Below are 24,389 nucleotides of genomic sequence, written 5' to 3'. Positions count from 1 at the left end.
CAGCTGTAAGCATTTCTTCCTCTTCAGTTTCTTCTTCCCTTTAAGCAACTTGAGGTGGCTGGGAAATGTAAATAAACTGGCTGTAAATAGACGGTAAATCTTTAGCATTTGTCATCGAGCTTGTCAGCTGCTTCAGTGGACTTTCCAGAGTCCTGCTGGGTAACGGAACGTAGAAGCCCAATGACTAACTCTGTAGCTGTAGAACACTAAACACAAAGGCACCTCTCGAGAATGATCTTGCGCCAGGTGTCCGAGGTGTTGACAAAGTCCCTCAGATTGTCGTTGGTGACGATTACGCCGTCTGTTTTCTCGGCGAGGTGGAGCAGGAACCTGGCAGAAACAAAGACAGAGGCAGGGTGTGGATAAAGACATTCAGGATTTTCCCGGCGTTGAAAGGTCAAGAGCTTGTTCCCGGTGCGGACGCTGGAGCCCGCAGAGGGGAATCCATCGGAAGGGAAACACCTTAAGTGCTGAGTCGGTGTGAGTCTTAAAGTGAGGCCTGATATCCTGTAGCTTCTCAGAGATCTGGGCTCCAAAAAACACCCACATTTCCCCAAAAATCACAACACAGCATTTAAAGTTAACATTTCATCTATTTTACAGCCATCTGTTGGACATGTCTGTGTTTGTGCAGGAGATGAGCTCATAATAGAAACAAAATGTTCCAGAATAAGTGTGCAGTTCAATCCTCAGCTCTGGTTACGTGCCAAAAATCGATTCTCGTCTAGTTTCTACACGTCTGTGATCAAACAGTCTTAACATGCAAATACACAGAACTTTAAGTCTGCGGTTGGGAAACTTCTTTTGTCATTGAATAATTGAAGGAATGTTTGCAGGTTAAAAAAAACAAACAAAAACAGACATGACCTTTAAGACCACACCAGAGCTGCAAGGATTAAATGATCAGCTGTCAGCTATTAATGAACTATTCTGACAATCGATTAACTGGTTTGAGTAATTTTTAGGGGGAAAAGGTCTCAATTTTCTGATACCAGCATATTAAACGTGAATATTTTCTGGTTTCTTTACTCTTTTTTGACAGCAAAGAGAATATCTTTGGGCTGCGGACTAAAGAAGGAATTTGAGGCCGTTATTCTGAGCTTTAATTGGCATTTTTCACCATTTTCTGACATTTTATAACCCAAAGAACTAAACTACTAATCAACAAGTTAATCAGCAATGAAAAAAACATAAGTAATTAATTAATCAATCAAATAATTATTTGCAGTCCTAGATTAGAAAACATTACAGTATTGTTTCTGATGTTTAACCTGTATGTGTTTGGCATGATTAATATGCTTGCTCAGACTGCAATTCGCATGATTAATGCATAGTTTTGCATACAAAATAAAGACACACATTTCTTTTGCAATTATGCTACGAGATTAAATCTTTAAAACATGACCTTCATGGATGAAATCAAGTAAATCTGATGCATTAATAACGTTTTAGTTACAATGTAGGAGCTGCTAGAAGCAGTTTGAATTTGGAAAAGAGACACAGGACAGGTCGAATCATGAAGACTGTCGACTGCAATCAGTTTTTGGCACAACACCTGAATCTTAAAGAGTATTCAAAATGGGTGAAATATGTGAGTTTTTTGTACCTATCATCATGTGAGGATATCCTCTGGCCACAGACTTCTCTGGAGGGAGTGAAGGACAACAGCCTCAGGTCTTCTAGCTGGTTTAGGAAATGTTGTTCTGTAACCAAATAACAACGGGCACGTCAGTGTTTCATGATAATACCACGGAAAAGGAAGAGAATACACGAGGAGACAAAACAGGTTTGCTGTAAATCTCTCAAGGGAACGCTGCGACCTGGAAGACGAGAAAGAAGTAGATGACGTAATACTACTCTTAGTGACCAAATCCTCCGCCTTTGTGATCTGTTGTTTTCTTATATACACAACATTGGATGTGGGTCTGTGAGTTTGTGTGGTTTTTGAGTTACAATGACTTCAGGAAGAATTATTATTTAAAATAAAGTGTTTTTGGTCTTCACAGTAAAATACCAAAATAATCAAATATAGCTGTCATAATAGTCAACTGTAAAACCAAAGAGTTCAGCTTTCTAACTTTAAGAGATTTCACAATGTTTTTGTACACTTAACCATTTCCTCCACACTGATTTTGCATTTTGTACTTTATAGTATTTGTTCATTCTATTTTACTGCTAACCTCTGTGTAATCGTGTATATTCCACTAACCTTGGTGTACTCTGGCAAAATAAATTCCTCCAGGATGAATAAAGTACATCTTATCTTATGTTCTGTCAAAACATAGGGGCAAGTTTTTAAATGATTAAATGGCCAAGTTTTTCCTTTGTAGTAATAATGTCACAGAGCTAGAAATCTGACTATTCTTTCTGTTTTTACTGACACATGCTGTAATTTTGGCATTTATTAAAATGCAACATGCCTTTCAGGGTAGGATCAGAAGGTTAAATACAATATTTTCAATTAACACCAGACTAACTAAGATATTAAGGAAAGGTAGGCTGAACAACAACCTGGTGATGCTTTTTATTTTTAGTCACCACAGTGTGTACGCAACAGGACACAATGTTACTGTAAGTGTTGACTTTTTGATTTGACACCATGAGAAAAACCCTCTACACCCTTTTCCTACATACTCACACTGTCTTCATGCCAAAAGTGAGCATTTAACCACATTTTCTTTCATTTATGTGTGTTCATGTATATATTTCAAGCACCTGTTGTGAGTCGGTCTCTCTTCTGACGCCACTGAGGGACGAACACTGTGATTTCTCTGTGGCCTCTTCTCCAAAACGTCTCCACTGCCAGCGCTATGCCACGACAGGAGAAGAACCGATGCAGGCCGTGACTGGAGAGAAAAAGGACACAGTGAGATGGAAGAACATGCAGACCGCAAACCATGAAAGGATAAAAATGGACGGAGTAAACAATAACGAATTAAAGCGCGACGGAAGTGCACACAGGATTTCTAGTGCTCAAGAAAAGTTCTTCTTTGAGGCTTTGGCTGCATATTAAAAGTACAATTTCCACAAGCAGTCACGCACCGTGTACTGAGAAACTACAGGCATTCATGTAGCTATGAAGATGTGACTAAAAAGCAACAATTCAGCACCAAAATAACGCGATAATTTGTGTCTAAAAAACACATTAAACTGCAATATTAACTCAATGTGTAAAAAATGACAGACACTATTTTTTATTGCATTTGGGAATTTTTAAAGGTAATTTATAGAACATAAATTGCTGAAGGTAAAAATGTATGCTTCAACAGAAAGAAGAAAAGAACATTTTTTTACATTGGTCATCACTTTCTACAGACACGCAGTCTGGTGTAAGTGATGACTTCTGCTTTTCATCTGACACCGTGAACCAAAAATGACACCTTTTTCATACTCATTTATGTAGTCTTCAAGCCAAAAGTCAGTCCTTCAATCTATTTACTTTCCATTCAAGATACAATGTAGAGTGTAGTATACATTCCATAGACACAATTTTTTTCATTACACTGTCAAATACTTATGGTGCACTGTTTAAAAAGGCTCCACTTTAAACATTTATGCATCAACAACATTCTGGGCATTATGGAATCACAAAACAATTTGGGATTAAGAAAGCAGTCGATTCCTCCCTGCTCACAAAACTAATCAAGGTAAAATGATGAGAGCAGCTGACAGAAGTCTACAATATTTCAAATATCAGCCACAAAACTGAACTTCAAATTCGCTGTTTAATGGTCGCACTGGCAACTGAATTAATTAAAATTCTGTCAAGTGGCTTAGAAGCCCTCAACACAAAACGGCTTACACACACGCACGCACGCACGCACGCACGCACGCACGCACGCACGCACGCACGCACGCACGCACGCACGCACGCACGCACGCACGGCAGCATCAGCCGACCCAGATTGTTGGCGGTGACGTGCACCATCTGCATGCGCACGTCAGACAGCTGTAATATAACAAATGGGTAGCTAGGGCAAAAAACCGCAGAACAACACAAACAACAAGCAGCAGCAGAGATGAGAAACTCCCTGCGAGCAGCCAGCATCACTGAGCAGGAAGCTGGCCACCGCTGCTGCAGTCCACAACATCCTAAACACCATCAGCCAGTGATTTACTTTTGAACATCTAGGTGGGGTGATATTTTTATCAGTGTTTGGGTACTTTTATTTGATGATCTAACGATAGGGAACTCCACCCCTTTGGCAAGCAGCAAAAACCTGCTATTAATCATCACTTCAGGAGAAATACAACCGGCACAAGCGGTTCCAATAGTGGGAAACATTGAGCTTACTTTTATTTTGGTGAAATATTCTAGTGAATGTGATCATTTTTAGGGGAAATTCTTGACTCCAAGTGTTACATCTGAAACTACAGCTGTGGTACATGAGGTTTCTATAATCGCCATGTGCCAATGCCCCTTTTCACATTTTCATTTTGAACTTTCTGACCCACTAAAAACATCTGTTAGCACACACAGAAAAAAATCTATCCTAGAGATAGAGGACTTTTGAAAACTAGAGTTCTTCAAGAAATAATGAAATGTTGCCTTATGAATGCAGCTTCTGTTCACTCTCTCTTTCCTAATCATGTGAACATCAGTAATAGTGACTTCCCTGTGCACTAGGTTACTATCTTATTCACAAATCTGGCCTCACATGAGCTGTGGCAAAGCAGAGACGCACAGCAAACATCCTGGGTGGTTTGATACTCCACACGGTGGTATGACCAAAAAAATATTCTGCAGCTCTTGGGCAAAGTGACGTAGGTTTGACCAAAGCAAACAAACAAACAAAAAAAGGTTGAATGTGACCGCTGGCATAGACGATGACACAATGAGCTAAAGTTAGCGTGTTGAGGTGCAGCTGAATGTGGACAATGGGGTAGTAAAAGCAACAAAAAGGAGCAGTGTTGGGCTCAGCATTAACCCACATCACGACAACAATGCGTGTTTGAGTCTTTCATAATCATGACCTCAACACACAGAGAGTTTTTATTCCTCAGAACAAGAAGAGAATTGTGAAAGCAGACTGAAATTTTCCATTAGGAAGTTGGACGAGACTCGAGTGTCTGAGTTAATCTTTAGATGGTGACAATACCGCACTAGTACAGATCTGTCCCTGAACGTAACTGAACACAAACTTTTCTGTGACACGGTATGGCATACGCAGACACACGAACAGAAGCCAGAGACACACGCACACACACACACACAAAGAAGATAATATTCAGCTTGCGGTCAGAACTGCAATGCAAATTCAAGGGAAGTTCCACCAACTGCTGAAAGAGAAAGTGATGAATGACACCGCAAGCAGGAAGAGCTCATGCAAGTAGTAGAAATCACCGTGGAAATGTAACCTGATGAGGGAAAACATCTCGAAGCTCGCTAGAATAACTTTACACAAGCTAACAATCTCCTACAGCAAGGATGTCAAAGTCAAATACACAGGGGGCCAAAAAAACTAATTTGTTACAAGCCGAGGGCCGGCCTAGTTCAGTGTTTATTAAAACTTATTGAACTGACTGAACATAGCCTATTGAACCAAGACCTAAAGGCATAAATGAAATTGCATGCATTATAAACTGAAAATGCAATTTATCGTGCTGCTCTATGATCATATCAATTACTGCTTTCAAAGAGTAAAATGCGGAAATAAAAATAAATAAATCAAATCAGTTGTTTTCTTTCTCATGGCTCCTATCTGCAATTTTCTGAGCCCATTAACTGAAAAATAAATATAAATAAATAAAATACAATAAAATACAAAAATCTATGGCACACAGACAAAACAATACTTCCTTCAAAGAAAAATCACGTCTTGTAGAAACAAATGTAAAAATTTAACTGAATTAAAAACTAAAAATACGTTCATGCTCTGTGATGCTCACTTGTCTGAAGCTGAGCCTGATACTTGGTGGTGTCTCATCTTTTGTACAAGTTCATAAATGTTTGGGGTCAGGCTCTGAGCTGAGGAAATCCTCAGGATTGAGTGAAGGTGCTTATCACTGTGTGATGTTTTGTTTAGCTTCATCAAAGAGAACAGTTGTTCACACAGGTATGTGCTGCCAAACATAGAGAGCGTCTGAGCAGCTGGGGCATTGTGTCGGGGATGAAACATGCAAACTCAGCAGCACCCACTCTCTGATATTTTTCCTTCAGTGTGTCATTGCACTGGAGCTCAATCAATTCCACTTGTAGTTTTGGTGGTGCGCTTTCGACGATAACTGCAAAAGGATTGCCAAGCAGTGCAAACCTGCTTTTTTGGGCTTCAAAGTCAGCAAATCGGCGTCAAGTCGGCGGCAAGTATGTTGCATTTATCGACAAACTATGCACTTGGGAACACAGCGGTAGAGAGATTCTCTTTCATGGTCTGGCAGCTGGGAAAGTGGCTCAAGTTCTCTATCTGCGTCTGCGTCTCCCACAGACTCAACTTGGTTTTAAACGCCTTCACTGTACAGTACATATCAGAGATGACACGCCCCCGTCCCTGCAGTTGCTGGTTGATCAAATTCAGATGGCTCGTGATGTCGCACAGAAGCGTTTCATCTCAGAGCTCTGTTGTCCACCTTTCGTTTAGGCATTTTTGGGGAGGAGGCAGCTGAAATTTTTTACTGCTCTGACTGTTGATGAAGAATGAAGCCAAAGCCCGCTTGCTGCGCTGCAGTGAGTTCGCGGGCTACCGTTGCATTGTGGGGAATGTAGTATTGGTGCGTGCAAAACACCAGCGGGCGGCTGCAGCCTGCGGGCCGGTTCTAATAATAATCAATTTCATCTCAGGGGCCAGAGATAATTCGTTCGTGGGCCGGATCTGGCCCGCGGGCCTTGACTTTGACACATGTGTTCTACAGGATCAGGATGGGAATATCACAATTTATCCAAGAAAGCACTGACAATTTAAAAAAAAAAAAAATTTAATTGGATTTATAGGCTTTTCTTACACTGTAGAGGAAAGTGAGAGTCATTTTCTATTTTTAATTTTTATGATAATCATTTTTTATCATTTATTTTTCTAATTCCATTTTTGTAACTTTATTCCTATTTATTCCATATCTACCGATTTATTTTTACTCATTTACTATTACTACTATTATTAATGCCCTTTTAAGCCTCGTGTTAATAGTTTTACTCTTTTTTTCCCACTTGTTCTTTCCCTCACTTGGAAGTGGCATTTTCTTATTATATCTGGTGATTTATTTAAATAATTTATTTTGAGAATCTTTTACCATGTTTGCCCTGTCTGTAAAGCACTGTGTAAACTGTGTTCTTAAAAGTTGCTGTATAAATAAAGCTGGAATTATTATTATCATAATAACATATTAAATAAAAATAATAATGAAATCTTTGTTGTTCATCTTGTAGCAACCAGAGAGGTGTACAATAAAGGAAGTTTGACACAGCCTGGCACTCTATGTAAGCTGGCTTGACAAAAACATCTATGATAACCTTGATAGACAGGTCGGCTACTTTTTCAGGTCTTTGGGGAAATTCAAGTCATCCAGTAGTTCAAACATCTCACATTTAAGAAAAAAATAATGGAAATAAGGTATAAATTGTGTTTTTAGGAGAACCAAGTTGAGGTGCAAGAAAAAAAAAAAAAAGGATAGTGCTGGTAGAATACAAAAATAAAGTATAAATGCAGCATAACAACAACAATAACTAGAACATTTCTGAAGAAATTCTAATCATGCCAGTGTAAGTTTTACCAGTTAGTATATCTGGCAATAATTATACAAAAAGGTAGAATTATACAAGTATGTTTTATTTTGAAAAGGCGGTCTGTTTCACAAACCCTGATCAGTACTTTTAACATCTTTGATCTTTTACTTTGAAAGTGTATCAATCAGCCAATCAGCTGCGAGTCACTGGTTGGTGGAAGTGAGCAGAGCAGGCATGCTGAGGATTAGATCCTTGAACAAACGATCTCAGCTAAAAAAAAAACCAAAACAACTAAAGGTCCTACTGGAAAAAATTCTTCCACCGTGTGAAGAACAATCTTGCTTTGAACAAACTGATAAATTTTCATGGACGTACTGTGTTTTATACAGACTTGGTGGCAGGTTAAAGAGGCTCTATGATTCTGATTTTCACACAAAACTTTGGAGCTTTGATGGAATGGGAGTCAATGACAATTGTGGTTGACACACGCTGAGCTCTGAGGCAATTTATGAAAAAACCCTAGTCAGAAATAACAATAGAATAAAACAAAAATATCAGTTTTCCTTGTTAACCAGGTTTCTTCATTAGACTCTATATACAGTCACATAAAATTAGAGTTTAACACATCATGTGGCTCTTCTTCTAAGCAAAATGGACAAATGACGCGCGGGAGAGCTATGAAAAATACAGAAATCTATTGCTGTAAACAGCTACTGCAAATTATGCAAGAGAGGAATGCTGGTAGAAAACTGTTAAACATGTGAATTAACATATTTTTGCTGATTAATGCAGCCGTTTACTTCTAACATGAAAGCTGCATATTGGAGCTGATATACTTTAAACTCATTCAGGCACATATGTGAACTTTTGACTCCATATTCTGCACCTTAACCACTAAAATCTGAAAACCAGCTACCGTTAAACATCCCACAGCCCGGGATGAAGACTAAGAGAGGCCACAGTTTTTTTTCCACTGTCTAGCACCAACTTGATGGAACACACTCAACAGGATGTTTTTAAGAACCCACCTGTACTAACAAGCATTTGTACAACATTTAATTCCTGATCTGATGCTCTGTTATCGCTCGTTTGAAGGTTGCACTTTTTAATCTAATGTTTTATGTATTTTAATGTTTTGTAAAAGATTTTGTAATTCCAATTCTGAAAGGAGCTATTATTATTATTATTATTATTATTTAAGAAGTGCATTTGCATCCAACACTGTCCCATAATGAAGCTTATGTGTAAATCGTCTCAGTTTTTGGCCAAATCAAAGTGAAATAACTCTGATGACTGAATATTCTCTATGATAAACACCAATAGACTAATCAACTAGATGAAGTATCATCAGACCAGGACCAAACATAAAAACATTATTCTGTATTTCCTGTATCCTCATCTTTATACATGAAGGTTCTTGTGGTAATGTGATGCGTACAGCTTGCGCTACTGTAATTTTGTGACTTTGTTAAGTTGTTTTCCTAACATACAGCTCAACAGGTTCACAGATATAATGTGTTCCCTCATCTGAGACTCTGAATCACTCAGAAATAACTGTCAGGAAACAAACAGGTTAGCTGTGCAGCATGAGGTAAAGTGATGATCTAGCAAAGTTCAAAGAAAACCATCTTCCTCATTGAAAACTGTGGCTTTAAGCTCAAGATTACCTCAATAACCCCACGAAATCTTGCCTTTTTTTCTGAAGCAAACTTCTGGTAAGGAAGGAGGAAGGGAGCATGAAATGAGAACGTGAAAGGAAGTGGTTGCAAAAGTGAGAAGTCAGAACAAGGTCACCTGGGATAAAGACTGTGACGACAGCAGACCAGCAGAGAGTGTCGAAGGAATTAAAGACAATAGACTGGACTCCTTCCTTCCTTGTGTGACACAAATGGACACGGTTCTTGCACAATTTCTGGACAAATCAGAAACAAGTAAAGATTTTTACGAAAAGCCGTTTATTCTCGGAAACACCTCCATAGTGAGTGCACCCCCCCACGCATCGATATCGTGTCGTTACAACTACTTTCGCTCTTGCCAGGCACACGCAGTCATACACAAAGGTGATGAGTAACAACAATATGTGAACGCGTGGGCAAAGTTTTGGCGCTCCTACACAATAAGGGTTGTAGCTGCGACCTACGCACTGTAACAAATGTATGGTTTGTGAGTGAGTGTGAGTGTGTGACCTTATAGCTGATAAAGGCGCTGCTGATGGGAAGGCTGATGGTTTCGTGTATAAAAAGAAAAAAAAAACGTGGTGAGCGTAATACAGGTGTGGGAAGTGACACGATTCAAAAACGCGAATTGTGTTTGTCATCAAACGAGTTACAACCTCTGAAAGTCGGAAGACATAATAATGAGCTGCACTTATGACTGACATTCTCCAGTCACACACGCTAACCTTTTAGCTGTTTTGTTTTCATAGTGTACAGAGGAACTGATGGTGATTCACACAAGTATCTCTTAAAAACTAAAGGTATTCCAGTCATTATGCATCCACCCGTAATACCTACGCCTTCTTAAAAAGTGCCAGTAAACCACTCTACACATGTATTGTACCCTCCTCTTGTTGCCTCACACTATACAACCGTGCCAACAACGAAGAACCCTAAAAGCACCAGAAGCCACAACGAGATTCCCTGAGCTGAGCTAATATGTGCACTGGAGAAAATAAGCCCCTCGCAAAAGCCGCAGTTCTGTCACAGCATGAAATATACTGACGACAAAAGCTTCAAGAGAGCACAAAACAAATTTGAGAGCTGCTCAAGTCTGCAAGCCAACCTCTGAGAGCGCGGAGTAGATTTGCGAGTGAGGAAGAAGAAGCCAGAATTGCAAGTGAAACAGATGATTCAAGCATTCAGGGAATTGTGCGACTGCGTTCGGATGAGCAACAAGGATTCTCATGACCGTAACGATCAAAGCCGTTCACTTGCAGCAGACGGCAAGTCCAAACTCAAACCAAAAGCAGAGTGTCAGCTTTTCAGCCTGACTTCCAAGCGAAGGGTCAAGCTGTTTGATTTTCTATTTTCAAAATGAAACCAGACGGGGCAGTGTATTTAACCCTTTAAGCTTCAGTGTACCGCCGGCGGTACACCAACTAATTTGCATAGGAATTTCAGGAATGTCCGACGGGTGCAAACGCGATTATACAAACACTATACACCGATGGAAAGCTTAGATTCTCATGAATCCGCCGGTATAAACCACTTTCAGATGCGATTACCACAGCGGGTGAGAAAAACACATTTGTCCGACAAAAACAAATATTCATCCATCCGTTCTCTATACACGGCTTCAACGCACACAGCGCGACTCACATTTCCGGGTTTATTATTACACACAAAAAAAAAGATTCCACAAAAAACGGCCATAATCCAACCTTTTACATCAGATGACACAAGCCAGGAAACTATTTTGTCCAAAACATGTCCTAAAGTCGGTATAAAATCCCCGAATCGGTCGTTTTCAAGGAAATGCACCTCCCGATGCGCGTCCAATATTCCCCGTATTTTTCGTAATTTTTTTTATTTAAAAATAGAATATTAGCGATTTTTTGTACTGAAAACGGCTGGAATTGACTGAAGCTTAAAGGGTTAAATACTCACAGAAGATAAAGGGTAGCATTTGATATTACTTTAAATCTAAATGTGCTGACACTAAATGACTAATACCAGATTCAATTTGTCGATTACTTCTGAGGGTAAAACTAATTTTTGAAGTAGTGTCCTCTACTATCTTCTTTTTTAACAAATCAAACGGTGAGAGATGACAAAGCTCTCAAATAACAGTCATAATTTACATGCTTGTTCACATGTAGATGAAGCCTTTGTTAGATTCCTTGTCACTGAGCCTGTACAGGTCATTGACATTATTATATTATGAATTATGTATTATTGTATTGTGTTCTACTGTGCACTGTGTGTCATAGGGTTGTGTTTATTATATTGTATTGTTTTCAATCACTTGTTACGGTATACATCGTGATGGTGCAGCTGTACCTTATTGCCTCAGACACATTTTTCCTTGGGACAGGAGAGTATATCTCATATAATCTTACTCAATCTAATGTGAATCTGAAGGCTTGTTTCCATTAAACCCAAACCTATTATTGATTTCCGCACAAAGAAACATTCAACAAAGATGATTATTTGTCTGCCACAGTAAAGTTTTCTACTGACGAGCAACTTTCACAACGTTAACTACACTTTTTCATATGATTCCTTTATATTTCCAAAGAATAACATGTACATATTCCAGATTTTTCTACTTAAACATTAATTACTTTGTGCTTTTACTTTGATTCTGGGCAAAGACCACCATACTGGCTTATATTAGTTCATCTGTGTGTTCAGACTCACGCCATCGCCACGTTGCTGCCGTCTATGATGACGTGTCTCAGGTCTTGACGTCCCGGCTCATTGGGCAGATTCAGGGTGAAGGGAGTCCTCAGTGACTGGTGGAAACGAGCCAAACCGGTCACCGGAGGGGCGGGAGGGTCGTTGGTGGGAGGCGTCCGGGCCAAACCCCCGTGAAAACCCATGTGTCCGATGGTCTGGTAGGGAGAGGCCGAGGGTCGGGCGATAGGCTGAGCTGACTGAGGAGGAAAATAAACAGAAAGACAATCAAGTGTTTGATGTTGTGAATCAGAACGAAACCTGTCCAAGCTGTCATTGTGTGTCTGAGATAACGGCTCATTCCCAGCTCTGTAGAGGACGGAAAATGTGATACTATATCTAAAAACATCTCCTTATCTTGAACAAGTCATGGCTTTAAAAGGACATTTTTCAATGCCCTACATGTGTAAAAAGAGCACATGTATCAGGTCTTTGTCAACCAAATTTAAACCCTTGACAAAAAGAGAAAAAAAACAAGTCCTGCTCAAAGATTATTCTACTTTTATGCTGTCCGCTAGCTTGTAATAAAGATAATCATATGCCAACATTATCTCATTATGTTTCATTATTACTAAGTTTCATCCAGAAGTAAAACTGATATTCTTTAACTATCTACTCGACAAGCAGAAATGATTCATCAGTAGCAGTCACAGGACAAAATTGACTGTTGCTTCATTTTTTTGATCAAAGTCCACAACTTTCCCAGACACTTAAAAAAAAATGTCCCAATCCAGTCGTGGGAGACTAACCTTTTCAACACTGCATCAATACAAAAAGAAAACCAGCTCATTAAAAATCCTTTATCTTTTTAAAAAAATCTAGCATTTACTCTTTTCTCACTGAAAGACAAGGATCTATGAACATAGAAATACTGTACATCTACAAATTTAAACCACTTGACACAAGATTTCAGATTTTTTTTCCCCCATTTTAGTGCTCGTGCAGTGGAAGTTTGCAGGGTACCACATCACACTTCTGTGAGTCTTTGACTGGAACTGACCAGTTGTGTACTCAGTACATACATGTGTTAAACTCAGATTGAAGCTAAGCAGAAGGAATAGACCAATTATTTGCATTTTTTCAATTATCGGTATCAATATTTTTATAGAATGATTATTGATAAATTACATGTGCAACTTCAAGTCTGGTGCAGCCTCCTCTGTCTGTCTGTTGTCACTCTGTGGTCTCAGAAATGTCTCTCAAGCAGCAAAAACTGAACAAGAAACCCAAACCAGCAAATCTGATTATCACAAATTGGCTAAAGCCATGCTAACGGCTAGTGGCTAAGTTGGAAGACAACCACAGATTAACCTGAAACAGAGTCTGGTAAACAATAATTAATAATGTTTTAAGATATGAACCGTAGTACGCAATAGAACAGAAAAATATTAAGAAAGTAGAAATGAACAGCAAATGTAACTGCAGGAGACAAACTGATCAATCTCAGTGGACCCCACATAAACAACAGAGCGTCCTAAATTAATCACTCTTACTTCTATTTTACATATTCAGTTATAGTCACACTTATTAATGAAGAACTCTAGTTATGGGTGACGGGTTCTCTACTGTCACATGAGTTACAACATTACATTTAATGCATATCAGTCCCAAATATCGACCCTTCTTGAGCACCAATAATCACCATCGGCCCCGTAAAACCCATATCGGTCGATCCCTACTAAGAAGTTCTGCACATAGATCACTCTTCCATCCAAGTTAACAATAAGCAAAACAGACTGCTGAGTGGAGGTGGTTCTTGAAGGTAATACCTACACTGGGGGTCGAAGCCAAGGAAGTTGTGGTGGCGGTGAGCCATTGAGGCGTACTGCGAAGCGCCGTCACGCTCTCAACTTTCACCGACCCTCCCAAAGTCTGAGTCCCGCCTCGAGACAAGTAATCCCTCTGAGACACTCCGCCTCCTCTGGCCAGGTAGTCAGTTCTGGATCCCGACTGTGTGTCGAGGTGTGCGACCGTCATCACCCGAGACGTTCTGCTATCCGCTGTTTTGGTGTCCGTGGGGATGACATCATCGTCATCATCAATAGTTATAACCTCATAGTTTCCTGCTCCTCCTTGAGCACTAGAACTCCTCTTGATAGTGATGGCCTGAAATGAGATTTGATATTTTTCTTACAAAAAAATACAAATCTACTAATAATTTAAGGTAAATAAACCACATGACTTTAGACGAACATTTGAGCTTCATTTATGAAGCCATGCCACGTCATGTTCTGAGCCTAAACTGATCCAGTAAGATGAGTCATAGGATGAGCTACTTATTGGAAATGATCTGATGTGAAGAGATCAGAGTCTGAGATGGAAGACAAAATCAGGAGAACAAATGTGTCACGGTAGATAAGATAAAGAAGATTTATATCTTCTTCATCTTGTGACATGAGGTGACTGTGATATGAGAAAAGATGATAAATAAATAGTTAGATGTTATCTAAAATGTATCATACAAAGACAGGCAACACATTGCATCTACACCGCTTGGCTCTCGGATTGTTTAGAAATACGGTTGAAGTTTTAGAATACCTGCTGAGTGCTCGTTTCACTGCCGCTGCACTGCCTCCGGTGGCCCAACCCGTTGCTACTGCTCCCATGCTGGTTGGGTTTAATGTTCTCTTTGGACCTGCCGGGATCCACCAACGCCCTGCTCAGCTCCTTCTCTCTGAAGCGAGAGACTGTCGAGGAGGATGACGACGAGGAGGGAGCGTCTGAATTACGCACAGAGTTCAATCGTCTCTCTTTCTCCCCTCCTTTTGACCCCTCTTCACAACGCTTGGTTTCCTCCACAATTTTCTCCAGGACGAGGAAGGTGTCTTCCGTCTGTCCCGTTGCCTTGACGACGCGTTCCACCACTTCCTGCTGGTAACCCATGGTTCTGGAGAAAATGTGCGTTGAAAGTGTTAAGCAAGACAAGTGTTAACTTTCTAAGTCCCCAAAATCTGAAAGGTATTCTATCATAACTAAATAACCTAATTAATGTATAAGTAATTAAATAAATAAATGACAAAAAAGCAAGAAAACTGTCTATTTCTCAGGCTAATAAACTATAAAAATAGAAAGAATTGTTGGTTTATCAACCTTCAAATGGTCTTTGAACTTCAAAAAAAATTAACCAAATTTAAGCCTGAAATCATGATATTTTATGGAAATCCCAGTTTCTTAAATCTCTTAATTAAAACTGCTTAAAATAAACTGTCAGCATGGACTACACTGTCAGAAACAAAAAATTCTTCTCACTGCAACCGCACAGCAATTAGTGACTCAGCTGTGACCAACAGTCATGTGACAAAAACTCAGGGACTTTTTGGCTGAACTACAGTCTGTGTTTACACAGAGCAAATAGGAAATTACTAGACGAATGTGTCAACAAATTCAAACATCTTAACTAGTAAATTACAGTAAATAGAGCCAATATTTTTCCAATATTGGTAATGTCTGTGGACACATGGAAAAATGCTCAACATATTGATTCAAGTTCTACACATAAATAATCAAAGAAACTCATATCTGTTTAGTTTGATTCGTGGCATTATAACTCGGCTGTGCTAAAAAAAACATTTGTAAGTTCTCCCGACTTCTATTCATGGTTACGCAGTTTTCATAGAGGTGCAGTGTTTCATGCTGCAATGAAAACGAGCCTACAGTGAGTAAAAATGCGACAGGAACAAAAAAAAAAACACCCACAAACTGTTTGCGGTTCAGAGGGTTAATGGATAAGTTTACATTTTGTCTTCAAGCAACACTCACGCCCAGTGAGTTTTTCCGAAAGCAATTTCAATTTCAGAGACGATGGACAAAATCCATGGTGCTTGCTTTGTGAAAAAGTTTGATCTAAAGCTCCATGAGTATAAGTTAGACAAGTGTAGTGAGTCAATTCTGAGATAGAAACAAAGATTTGTTCTTCTTGTTAGTATTTCACAGCAGCCACTCAGCAAGGAAACTTCAGACACACAAAGTTTTAGACTACATAGACCTTCAAATATGAAGACAGCTACTTCATTTAACCAACTTAAACTTGCATGAGTACCACGTAAACACTTGTATGCTATTTCGGTTCAGAATGTCCTCCTTCTTTATGGCCAATATGAAAATGAGGAATATCACAACAATTTCTAAGTTTCCTATGGACATGTGAGCATTGTTTTAAAACAGAACAAAACTAGACTTAAATTGACATTAGGGGTGCATAGAGTGGTTCTCTTCATTGGCACCAAATCCACTTTATCCAAAACCAACAACTTGTCTACTAACATTGACAACTCCTTCGTTTCACCCTCCCCCCAGGTTAAGAGTCTGGGTATCATCCCCAACAGTACTCAATCTTTTCAATCTCACATCAGTAACATCACCCAGCCTGCCTACTTCCACCTACAAAACATCAATCGTCTCTGCCCCTTCCTCACCATCTACACCGTCGCCATCCTTGTTCACAGCCTCCTCACTTGCCGTCTGGATTACTGTAACTCACTCCTTATCGGCCTCCCCGACAAATCCCTTCATAAACTTCAACTGGTCCAGAATTCAGCTGTCTGTATCATCACTCGGACCCCCTCTATCCACCACATCACTCCTGTCCTTCAACAGCTCCACTGGCTCTTGGTTCGGTTCTGCATCCAATATAAAATCCTCCTAACATTAAAGGCCATTCATAACCTCGCCCCTCCATATCTGTCCGACCTCCTCCATGTCCCCACTCCCTCCCGCTTCCTCAGATCCTCTTCATCTGTACACCTGTCTGTCCCCTCTGCCCGTCCATGAGGAGCAGAGCATTCAGCCGCTCCGTTTCCCATTTCTGGAATTCATTGCTACTTCAACTGAGAAGCATGGACTTATTCCTCCATTTCAAATCACAACTCAGAACATATCTGCTCAAAACTGCATATTCCATCTGATGCCAGTTGCCCCGTCTCTATTATTTTTAGCGTTTATAAATTTGTAATGTACGCATATGGAAATGAGAAAGAAAGGCATCTTCAAATAAAATGCAACATTATTATTATTAACATCGAGTCCAAGGTGACTCCATCAGACGTTTTATTTTGTCCTACTAATGGTCTAGAACCATGTAACCAGATAAGACCAAGGAAAACAGCAAAGTCTCACATTTCAGGACCTGGAATTGTCACATTGTCACAACTAATTCCTGATAGCTCTAATATAATGACAGATTAATTTGCCAACAGTTCTAACTGTTATGACCTTTACCTGAAAAAATTGACCAGGCAGCGGAGGTTGGTTTCTGGGCTGACTGCCTCTCCGTCGTCTGAGACGCCCTCACTGGAGTCCAGGATGATCTGACCGACCACCGTGTTCGCTTTAGCCGAGGACGAGGAGGAGGAGGAGGAGGAGGAGGAGGAGGAGGAGGAGAGGGACGACGAAGCCGATGGGGTTTTGGATCGACAGCTACTGCTGCCTCCTCGACCCTCTCTGTCCCGCTGTCGCTCCCTCTCCCTTGCTCTCTCCGGTGACTCCTCCCTTCGTTCCAGGGAATATTGTCTCTTTGTGTCCCGAGTCTCGCTCTCGGATGAGCGCCGCTTGTGTGAAGGCCGGGTGCCATTAAGCAGGACGGCCTCGGGGCCTAAACCGATTCCACCTCCTGCTTTCCCAGCGACAGATGATGCCGCCGCCGTCCCTCTCTCCTCGAAGCTGGTGTCCAGGATGCGGTTGGAGAGCTCCGTCACAGGGGTGCTACTCTGTGATCGGTCCTGGTCGACCTCTGTCACGCTGGGATGTAGCGCCTGGTTGAGCAGAGCCTGAGAAAGGAAACACACTGCCATCAACCTCAGTTAGGAAAGTACTGTAAAAGTTCCCTTCAAACATGAGCGCTCCATGGCTCACACTGTACTTCCCTGTGCGCCCTACGTGGTTCTTCTTACCAAAACCAGAGACTGTTTTGGTAAGAAGAATCAAATCAGGACACCTGCCAAAACTGTGTCACTTGTTTGCTAAAACTCAGCTTCTAAATACTTACAGAAACCTTTCAAAGCAAGATTTAATACATCTTTTTACAAACAGATCTTAAAAGGAAAAGCAGGAAGTAAATTCACTGCAATAATGTTGAGCAATTTCACGCCTTAGCTGCAAGTTACACCAACTTATCCAACCCCAGAATGTGCAGTTTTACAGCTGAGCTGTGGCAGGAAACATATAAAGGCCAGTTTGTCACATTTGTAAGTGTAGCAACGGTCCACGAAGCATCAAGACAACCATTTAAAATCTCACACAGGCCACTTACAGCTCATAAAGCAGTACGGTTACAATCCCACAGCAGAGACAGTTTACTCTTTTCTAAATTTGCTGCCATTATCCAAAGGCCCCCAGGGCGATTCGAGTTTCTGCTGGACGCTGTGGTTATGTTTAACTGCTATAAATCAGGTTAAAAAAGGTGCACACGAACCAGAGAAGATGTGTTAGTGCTTGTGGGGCTGTGAACCAGCCCCAGTAACTCCTCCTTCAGGGCACTGGGCAGCAGCAGAAGCTCCATAGTGTACTTATCATCCCTTTCCTCCACGAAGGACTTGAACGTTCGTTTCACTATTGGTTCTCTGTCACTTGGCAGACTTCGCTTCTCCTGGACAGAAAACAAACATACAGATTGGAGTGTTTCGTACCCTATGCTGTCACTTAGAGAATATTTCTCTCTTTTCTATTAAATAGGACTTCAAATAACAATCTCCATTATCAATTCTCAACTTCCTGATTTCTTACTTGATGGTCTAGAAAATGCCATAAAAACTCCTAGTGACTATTTCCCTGAACCCATGATGATGATTTCAAAAGTTTCATTTTATCAGAACAACTGACCAAAACTGAAAGATGTTCCATTTACGGTCACATATTGTGAATAAAAGCAGAAAATCTCCACATTTAAGGAGCTGAAACCAGGACAATTGAACATATATGCATGAAAAATTACTTGGATGAGGTCATCAAATTGTTGTTTTCATTTTCCCTATCGCTATATTTTAGCAAAATATCACAAAACCCTTGAGTCCAATGCGTCTCCATCGAATGTTTGATTTTTTTCTGACTAACCGTTCAAAACCAGACGATATTTAATTTAACACAAGCAGCAAATTCTCACATTTCAGATCAAGGAGTTATCACAATTTTGACATTTTCTATCTAAAAAAAAAAACTACTTAATTTGTTGTTTGTCAATCGAGCTGTGCTAATATGGACATTTATTTATTGTGAGATTAAGAAAAGCAGCAAATTCTTACATTTTAAAACAGAAAAAATGAATCAATTAATTTCTTGTTTATTAATAGAGTTCACAGTATCTGTCTGATGACATATTTAGAACCCTAAAAATCCTATCTGCACTGTCTGCAGAAACCACGGCCCTATTATCACACTTATCCAGATTGTTTTCTCCTGACTACATCCTTGCTTGCGTGGCTTTGGATAAAAGCGTCTGCTAAATGAAATTGTAAAACAGCAGAGAAGTGTAGACCCGTACTTGGAATAGTGCTACAAACTGCTGAACTCTGCTCTGGGCCATCACGACAGGTTCGGCCCGACCCAACAGCCGCAGACGGCCTGGTTCTGGCACCAGAACTTCAGCGCTCGTGTCCCGGATGAGTCTGTCCAAAAAGAGCCCCCGGGCACCGGCGAAGATACAGTGCATGTCCACCGGGTAACGCTCTTCTTTCTGCAGTTCTGGGTCACACAGTCCACGAACATATTCCTGCACAACGGGGAAGAAATAGAATTTTCACAACATTTCAGGGAACAACAGTAACAATAATTAAACAACTGTAATTATCATATATGAGGGGAGTATGTTTATAGCTTGACAAACTCTACAAAGTTTGGACCAAGTGAGTAGGCACTAAAAAATGTAAAAAAAAAAATAGCTACTATACGAGTCACTACAGAAGAAGTCAAACAGACTCCATGACAAATGCTTCTACAAATACATCTGTGATTTCAGTAAAATTCCAAACAAATCACATTAAGCAATAATTCAGAAGTGCACACACACATATTACAGTCTCACAACTCACTTTAGAGCAGTAAAAGCTGACACGTGCTGAAACTAAACGCTTGTCATTGATTCAGGGAATCTCCTGGCTGTGGCAAAGATTTGGATGAATCAGCTGCAGGTGGGTGCGGTAGCTTCCTTACAGATACTATGTCACATTTCAATAGCATTACTGTGCCACGAGAAATAAAAGAATCCACGCACACGATGTGAGATGACTCAACAATGACAAGGTGGGAGAGAAATGGAGGACATCGGACTTGAAAGAGAACCTGATCGCAAATATTTGGGCTACTACAACGAAATCACCGATAAAACGAGTTTCCTGTAGCGCTGGTGCTTTGTCATAACCATTAGGGGTGAGGTAACCTTGCAAGACCCTTACTGGAAATACAATGGAAAATTAGACATCTGCTTCCTGGCTTAGTTTTAAAAAATTGGAAGCAAATTCTACTGAAGTTGCAGTAGATTTACTTAGCTTTTGTTGGTTTTAAAGTAAAAAGTTGGAGTTCCTGAGATCGAGCAAGGTATTATTAGTAAGTATTTATGCGTTTGATTTTTTAACTAAATACTACACATTCTTGAGTAGTATCATCAACATAAAGCAGACATTCCCACACCCCTCGAATGCAACACTAATAGTACACCTAAAAGTTCAGCCTGTGTCAACATAACCAAATGCAGAAATTCCTAATTTGCCATAATATTAGGCAGGTCCTGGAAGATACAAACTAAACATATTGAAATTACAATCTTAATGTTATCTATGGATAAGAAAATGAAACAACCACTAATATGACCTCTGGATAAAACCTATGACAGAGAAGTCTGAGGATTATCAGAGTAAGCAGTCATTTTCTGGTTTTTACTCACACTGTAAGCACCAGATATCAAATTCCCAAACTGCGTACATGTTGTTTTGTATTGTTAATTTCAGAAAAATCCCCCTGAAATAATAAAATCAGCTTTACTCGATCCACTTTTGTCTGACAAAATTTAAAAGTTGCTCGGTCTTTATTTCAATATTATATTTCAGTTCATCTGCATGTTTTTTTAATCTACAGAAAACCAACCCTATAATAATTAATCATTGTAGCTTTTCTTGATACACTTCTGTCTGATAAAATTTAAAAGTTGTTCGGTTTTCGATTTAATATTTTATTTCACTTCACCCGCAGGTTTTTTCCTCTTCTAAAAAAACAGCCCTATAATAATCAATCATTAAAATTATAACTGATCTATTTCTATTTGATGAAATTCAAAATTCGCTCAGTCTTTAATGTAATATCATGCTTGAGTTCATCCATGACACAACAATTTCACCATTCAGTACTGATTATACTAAACAGCAGTGCTTACAAACAAACAGCCCCATTTGCTCAACACAAAGATCTGTATTCAGGGTTCAAATTTAAACACTGTACAAATAAAATATACAAAACATCAATCATTTAGGATGTGAGAAGCTCTCGCAAATAAACTCCCGTCAGAATCACATGATTCGATTATAAAAGGATGACAAGAAAAGTTCTCATAGGAATACTGGCAGTGGTTTCCCAAACTAGAGGAAATGCCAAAATCACTTGGTGTGGTTATGCAGGAAGTCAGTGTGGACTCCTTGGTAATCCTTATCACGAGAAGAACAGACCGACGGTGAAATTACCACTTCCACATCGCATTATCGATTGACTGGCAGAGCTTGGAACAGCTGGTTACACTATGAATAACAGAGAGACTCATGACACGAGATGCAGAAGTGTGAACGATGATGTTGCACGGGAAATCACACAGAAAAAAATAAATTTGACTGAGATTGCGAGTCAGATGTTGACGGCTGTTTTGCATGAGTAAGCGTAATATTTTATCTCTAAATGCATATCGGATTCATGTGACTTTTAAATTGACGGCTGTGTTTCAAGTTGAATTCTGTGTCCAATATCATTATTCACAAGTTTGGAGGAGTACGGACACCTTTAGCTGATAGTTTTCAAAGTAGACCCAGGACTCCATTGGAATCTTAGAGGTGTTTAGAGACAAATAAATGTAATTATCTTAATATCCAGATTTCTTTAAATCAAGTCCCTGTCACAAACATACAGGAATAAACATATTTCACAGTACTATTTTAATTTGAACAAGCCAAGCACATTCAAACAACAAAAATGTAACACCATAAATTCCTACATGGAGATCCCCTGGTTCAAAAGTCCCATAAAATTACAGGTTATAGGGAAAAATGTCCCTGACACAAACACAGAACTATGTCGGTAAATTATACGATAATTCAAAACGAGAGAAAGAAAAAAATGTAATCAATTTTAAAATATTTTTGGTTGTTTTTATAACATTTTTGAATATTATCAACCACAAAATCCATGTCTAAATGCGAAAATTAGTCCTAGAAATAACAGAGACTCAAACACAAAGTGGCGTGTTACAATTTATCGATACACAGATCCAGTTAAGTTTTTGCTTGTCATACTGCAGACAATATAACATTTTTATTTTCTATCACAACTTTTGTCTTTTTATGCGTTCATGAAGTTTAAATGACAGCGCACAACTATCGGTATTAACATTTTAAGCATTATATCAACTTCAGCATACATTTTCTATATTTTGTTGTCGACTTCAGTGTATTTCAGCCTTCCACAAACTTGCCTGTGCACTGATATTACTGTGATTATACCATATTCTGATTTAGCTTCGGGTTTCCTCCCTGAAACGCATATTATTTTACTGTATATTTAAGTGTTTAGCCATACTTAAGTGTGTTTAACCTACACGAATGTACGGACATAAAACAGACGGTGTCAGAAACTAAAATGAGTCACATGCTTTGAAAAAAATAACAATATAAGCATAAAGTTAACACTGGTATCTAAAACAGACAACATCCACTGTATCTAGCTAGAAGTAATTTTTAAACTGAAATGACCTGTTTGACGTGCATCTCAGACAGCGGTGACTTCTTTGATAACTTTGTTGTACTGACAAATCTCAGGCCAGCTGTAAACCACGTAAGTCAAATGTCATGACATTTATGATAAGATACCACAATAGAAATACTGTGGTGATATTTTGACAACGTTATGACTACTGTGACTTTCACAAAATATGCCTGTCCAGCACTGGACGTGGGTGATATTATGTCTGAAGAAGGACTGTTTCTGTTGCTGATGTGGTTCCACAGTGTCTCCTACTACAAGTTAACACACCAGGAAAACACAAACATAACAGGCATATTTCTGATTTTATCTAAGGTCAGTGCCGTTTCATTTTCTAGCTTTACGATGTCAGATGTGTTGTGATAGAGCAGTAAAAACTGGTGCTAATCACAGGACTCTGATGCACCTGTTCAACAAGCCCAACAGTCACAGTTGAGACGTTATTTGGGCTTAAACTGGCTAAAATCGAGTCGAGTAAGAGGAAACACTTGGTTTACCGCCAGAAATGCAAGTCAAACTGTAATAAAGAAGCTCACCTTTGCCTTCGACACGTCGTCTCTGTTGCCTCTGAGCTGCAGCCATATCTGCCGTAATGTTTTGCTGCCGTGCTGCTGTCCTGTATGGTCCAACAGACCGATAATGGTGAACGTCACTTTAAAAACCTGCTCCACTCGAGGCTTGGCACATTTTAGCTCCTCTTCTTTATCCTCCAGCACCGTGAACTCGTCTACGGTGGCGGCCTCTTGCTGCTGCCTGCCGGCTGACGCAGGGAGCCTGCTGGTCGGTTGCTCCGGGCACGTTAGCTCGGTGACTCGTCTCATTCCGAGGAGGGGCCGCGTTGTTGACATTCCGCCTCTCGGTCCGACCGTCACTCCTGACGACCACGTCTTAATTTCCAACCGTTTCGTCGCCGCTGGGAGCTTTTGGCGTGTTCATGGTGTCTTTTGGTTCGTATTCCGGAGCGACGCGGCGACGTTTACGGCGTCTAACGACATGAACACAGTAGCGGAGCTAGCTTAATAACTCGGAAGCCCCGAGTGACGTATCCGGAAAGTCCCAGTGATGGCGTCATCAAAACACGACAGTGAAGTGTGCTCCTCGCGGCGAGTCCACAGATGGTTATCTATGAAAACAAGCGCCGAAAACAAGACGCAGGACGACCTACATCCTTACGACGTAGATGCAGATGGTGTGAGATGAAGCCGCCAGTTGTAAAGTTTCACTAACTCGTGTTTACGTGGTGCTTCTGTGCGGAGCGACTGATGTGTGTTTGGTTAAATATTGTGAGGGAGTGTGCAGCGGGGCAGCTGTGCAGGCCCGAACAGGCACAGCGATCCAGAAGCATTACAGGAGCAGTGATATGCATTTTTTCGAGCAGCTTTGCCCTCTTG

At 40.1% G+C, this 24,389-nt stretch overlaps 1 protein-coding gene across 1 annotated transcript in view; it reads right to left on the bottom strand.

Annotated features, from left to right (window-relative positions):
• n4bp1 (nedd4 binding protein 1) overlaps nt 1–24,160 on the bottom strand; it is a 30,969-nt gene extending 6,809 nt beyond the window's left edge. Inside the window, exons 1-10 of the mRNA XM_022205701.2 lie at nt 23,535–24,160; nt 19,526–19,753; nt 18,461–18,634; nt 17,269–17,816; nt 14,590–14,938; nt 13,825–14,157; nt 12,016–12,251; nt 2,716–2,846; nt 1,607–1,703; nt 223–330 (exon numbers count right to left, since the gene is read on the bottom strand). Of these exons, the coding sequence (XP_022061393.2) occupies nt 223–330; nt 1,607–1,703; nt 2,716–2,846; nt 12,016–12,251; nt 13,825–14,157; nt 14,590–14,938; nt 17,269–17,816; nt 18,461–18,634; nt 19,526–19,753; nt 23,535–23,846 (2,516 nt within the window). The 5' untranslated portion in view covers nt 23,847–24,160. The remainder of the gene's footprint in view (nt 1–222; nt 331–1,606; nt 1,704–2,715; nt 2,847–12,015; nt 12,252–13,824; nt 14,158–14,589; nt 14,939–17,268; nt 17,817–18,460; nt 18,635–19,525; nt 19,754–23,534) is intronic.
• Between the last annotated feature and the right edge of the window lie 229 nt (nt 24,161–24,389).

The sequence above is a fragment of the Acanthochromis polyacanthus genome, chromosome 8 (genome assembly GCF_021347895.1).
Source record: "Acanthochromis polyacanthus isolate Apoly-LR-REF ecotype Palm Island chromosome 8, KAUST_Apoly_ChrSc, whole genome shotgun sequence".
NCBI classification, from domain to species: domain Eukaryota; kingdom Metazoa; phylum Chordata; class Actinopteri; family Pomacentridae; genus Acanthochromis; species Acanthochromis polyacanthus.
Note: the sequence above shows the minus strand (reverse complement) of the source record. Positions and strands in the feature narration are given on the sequence as shown.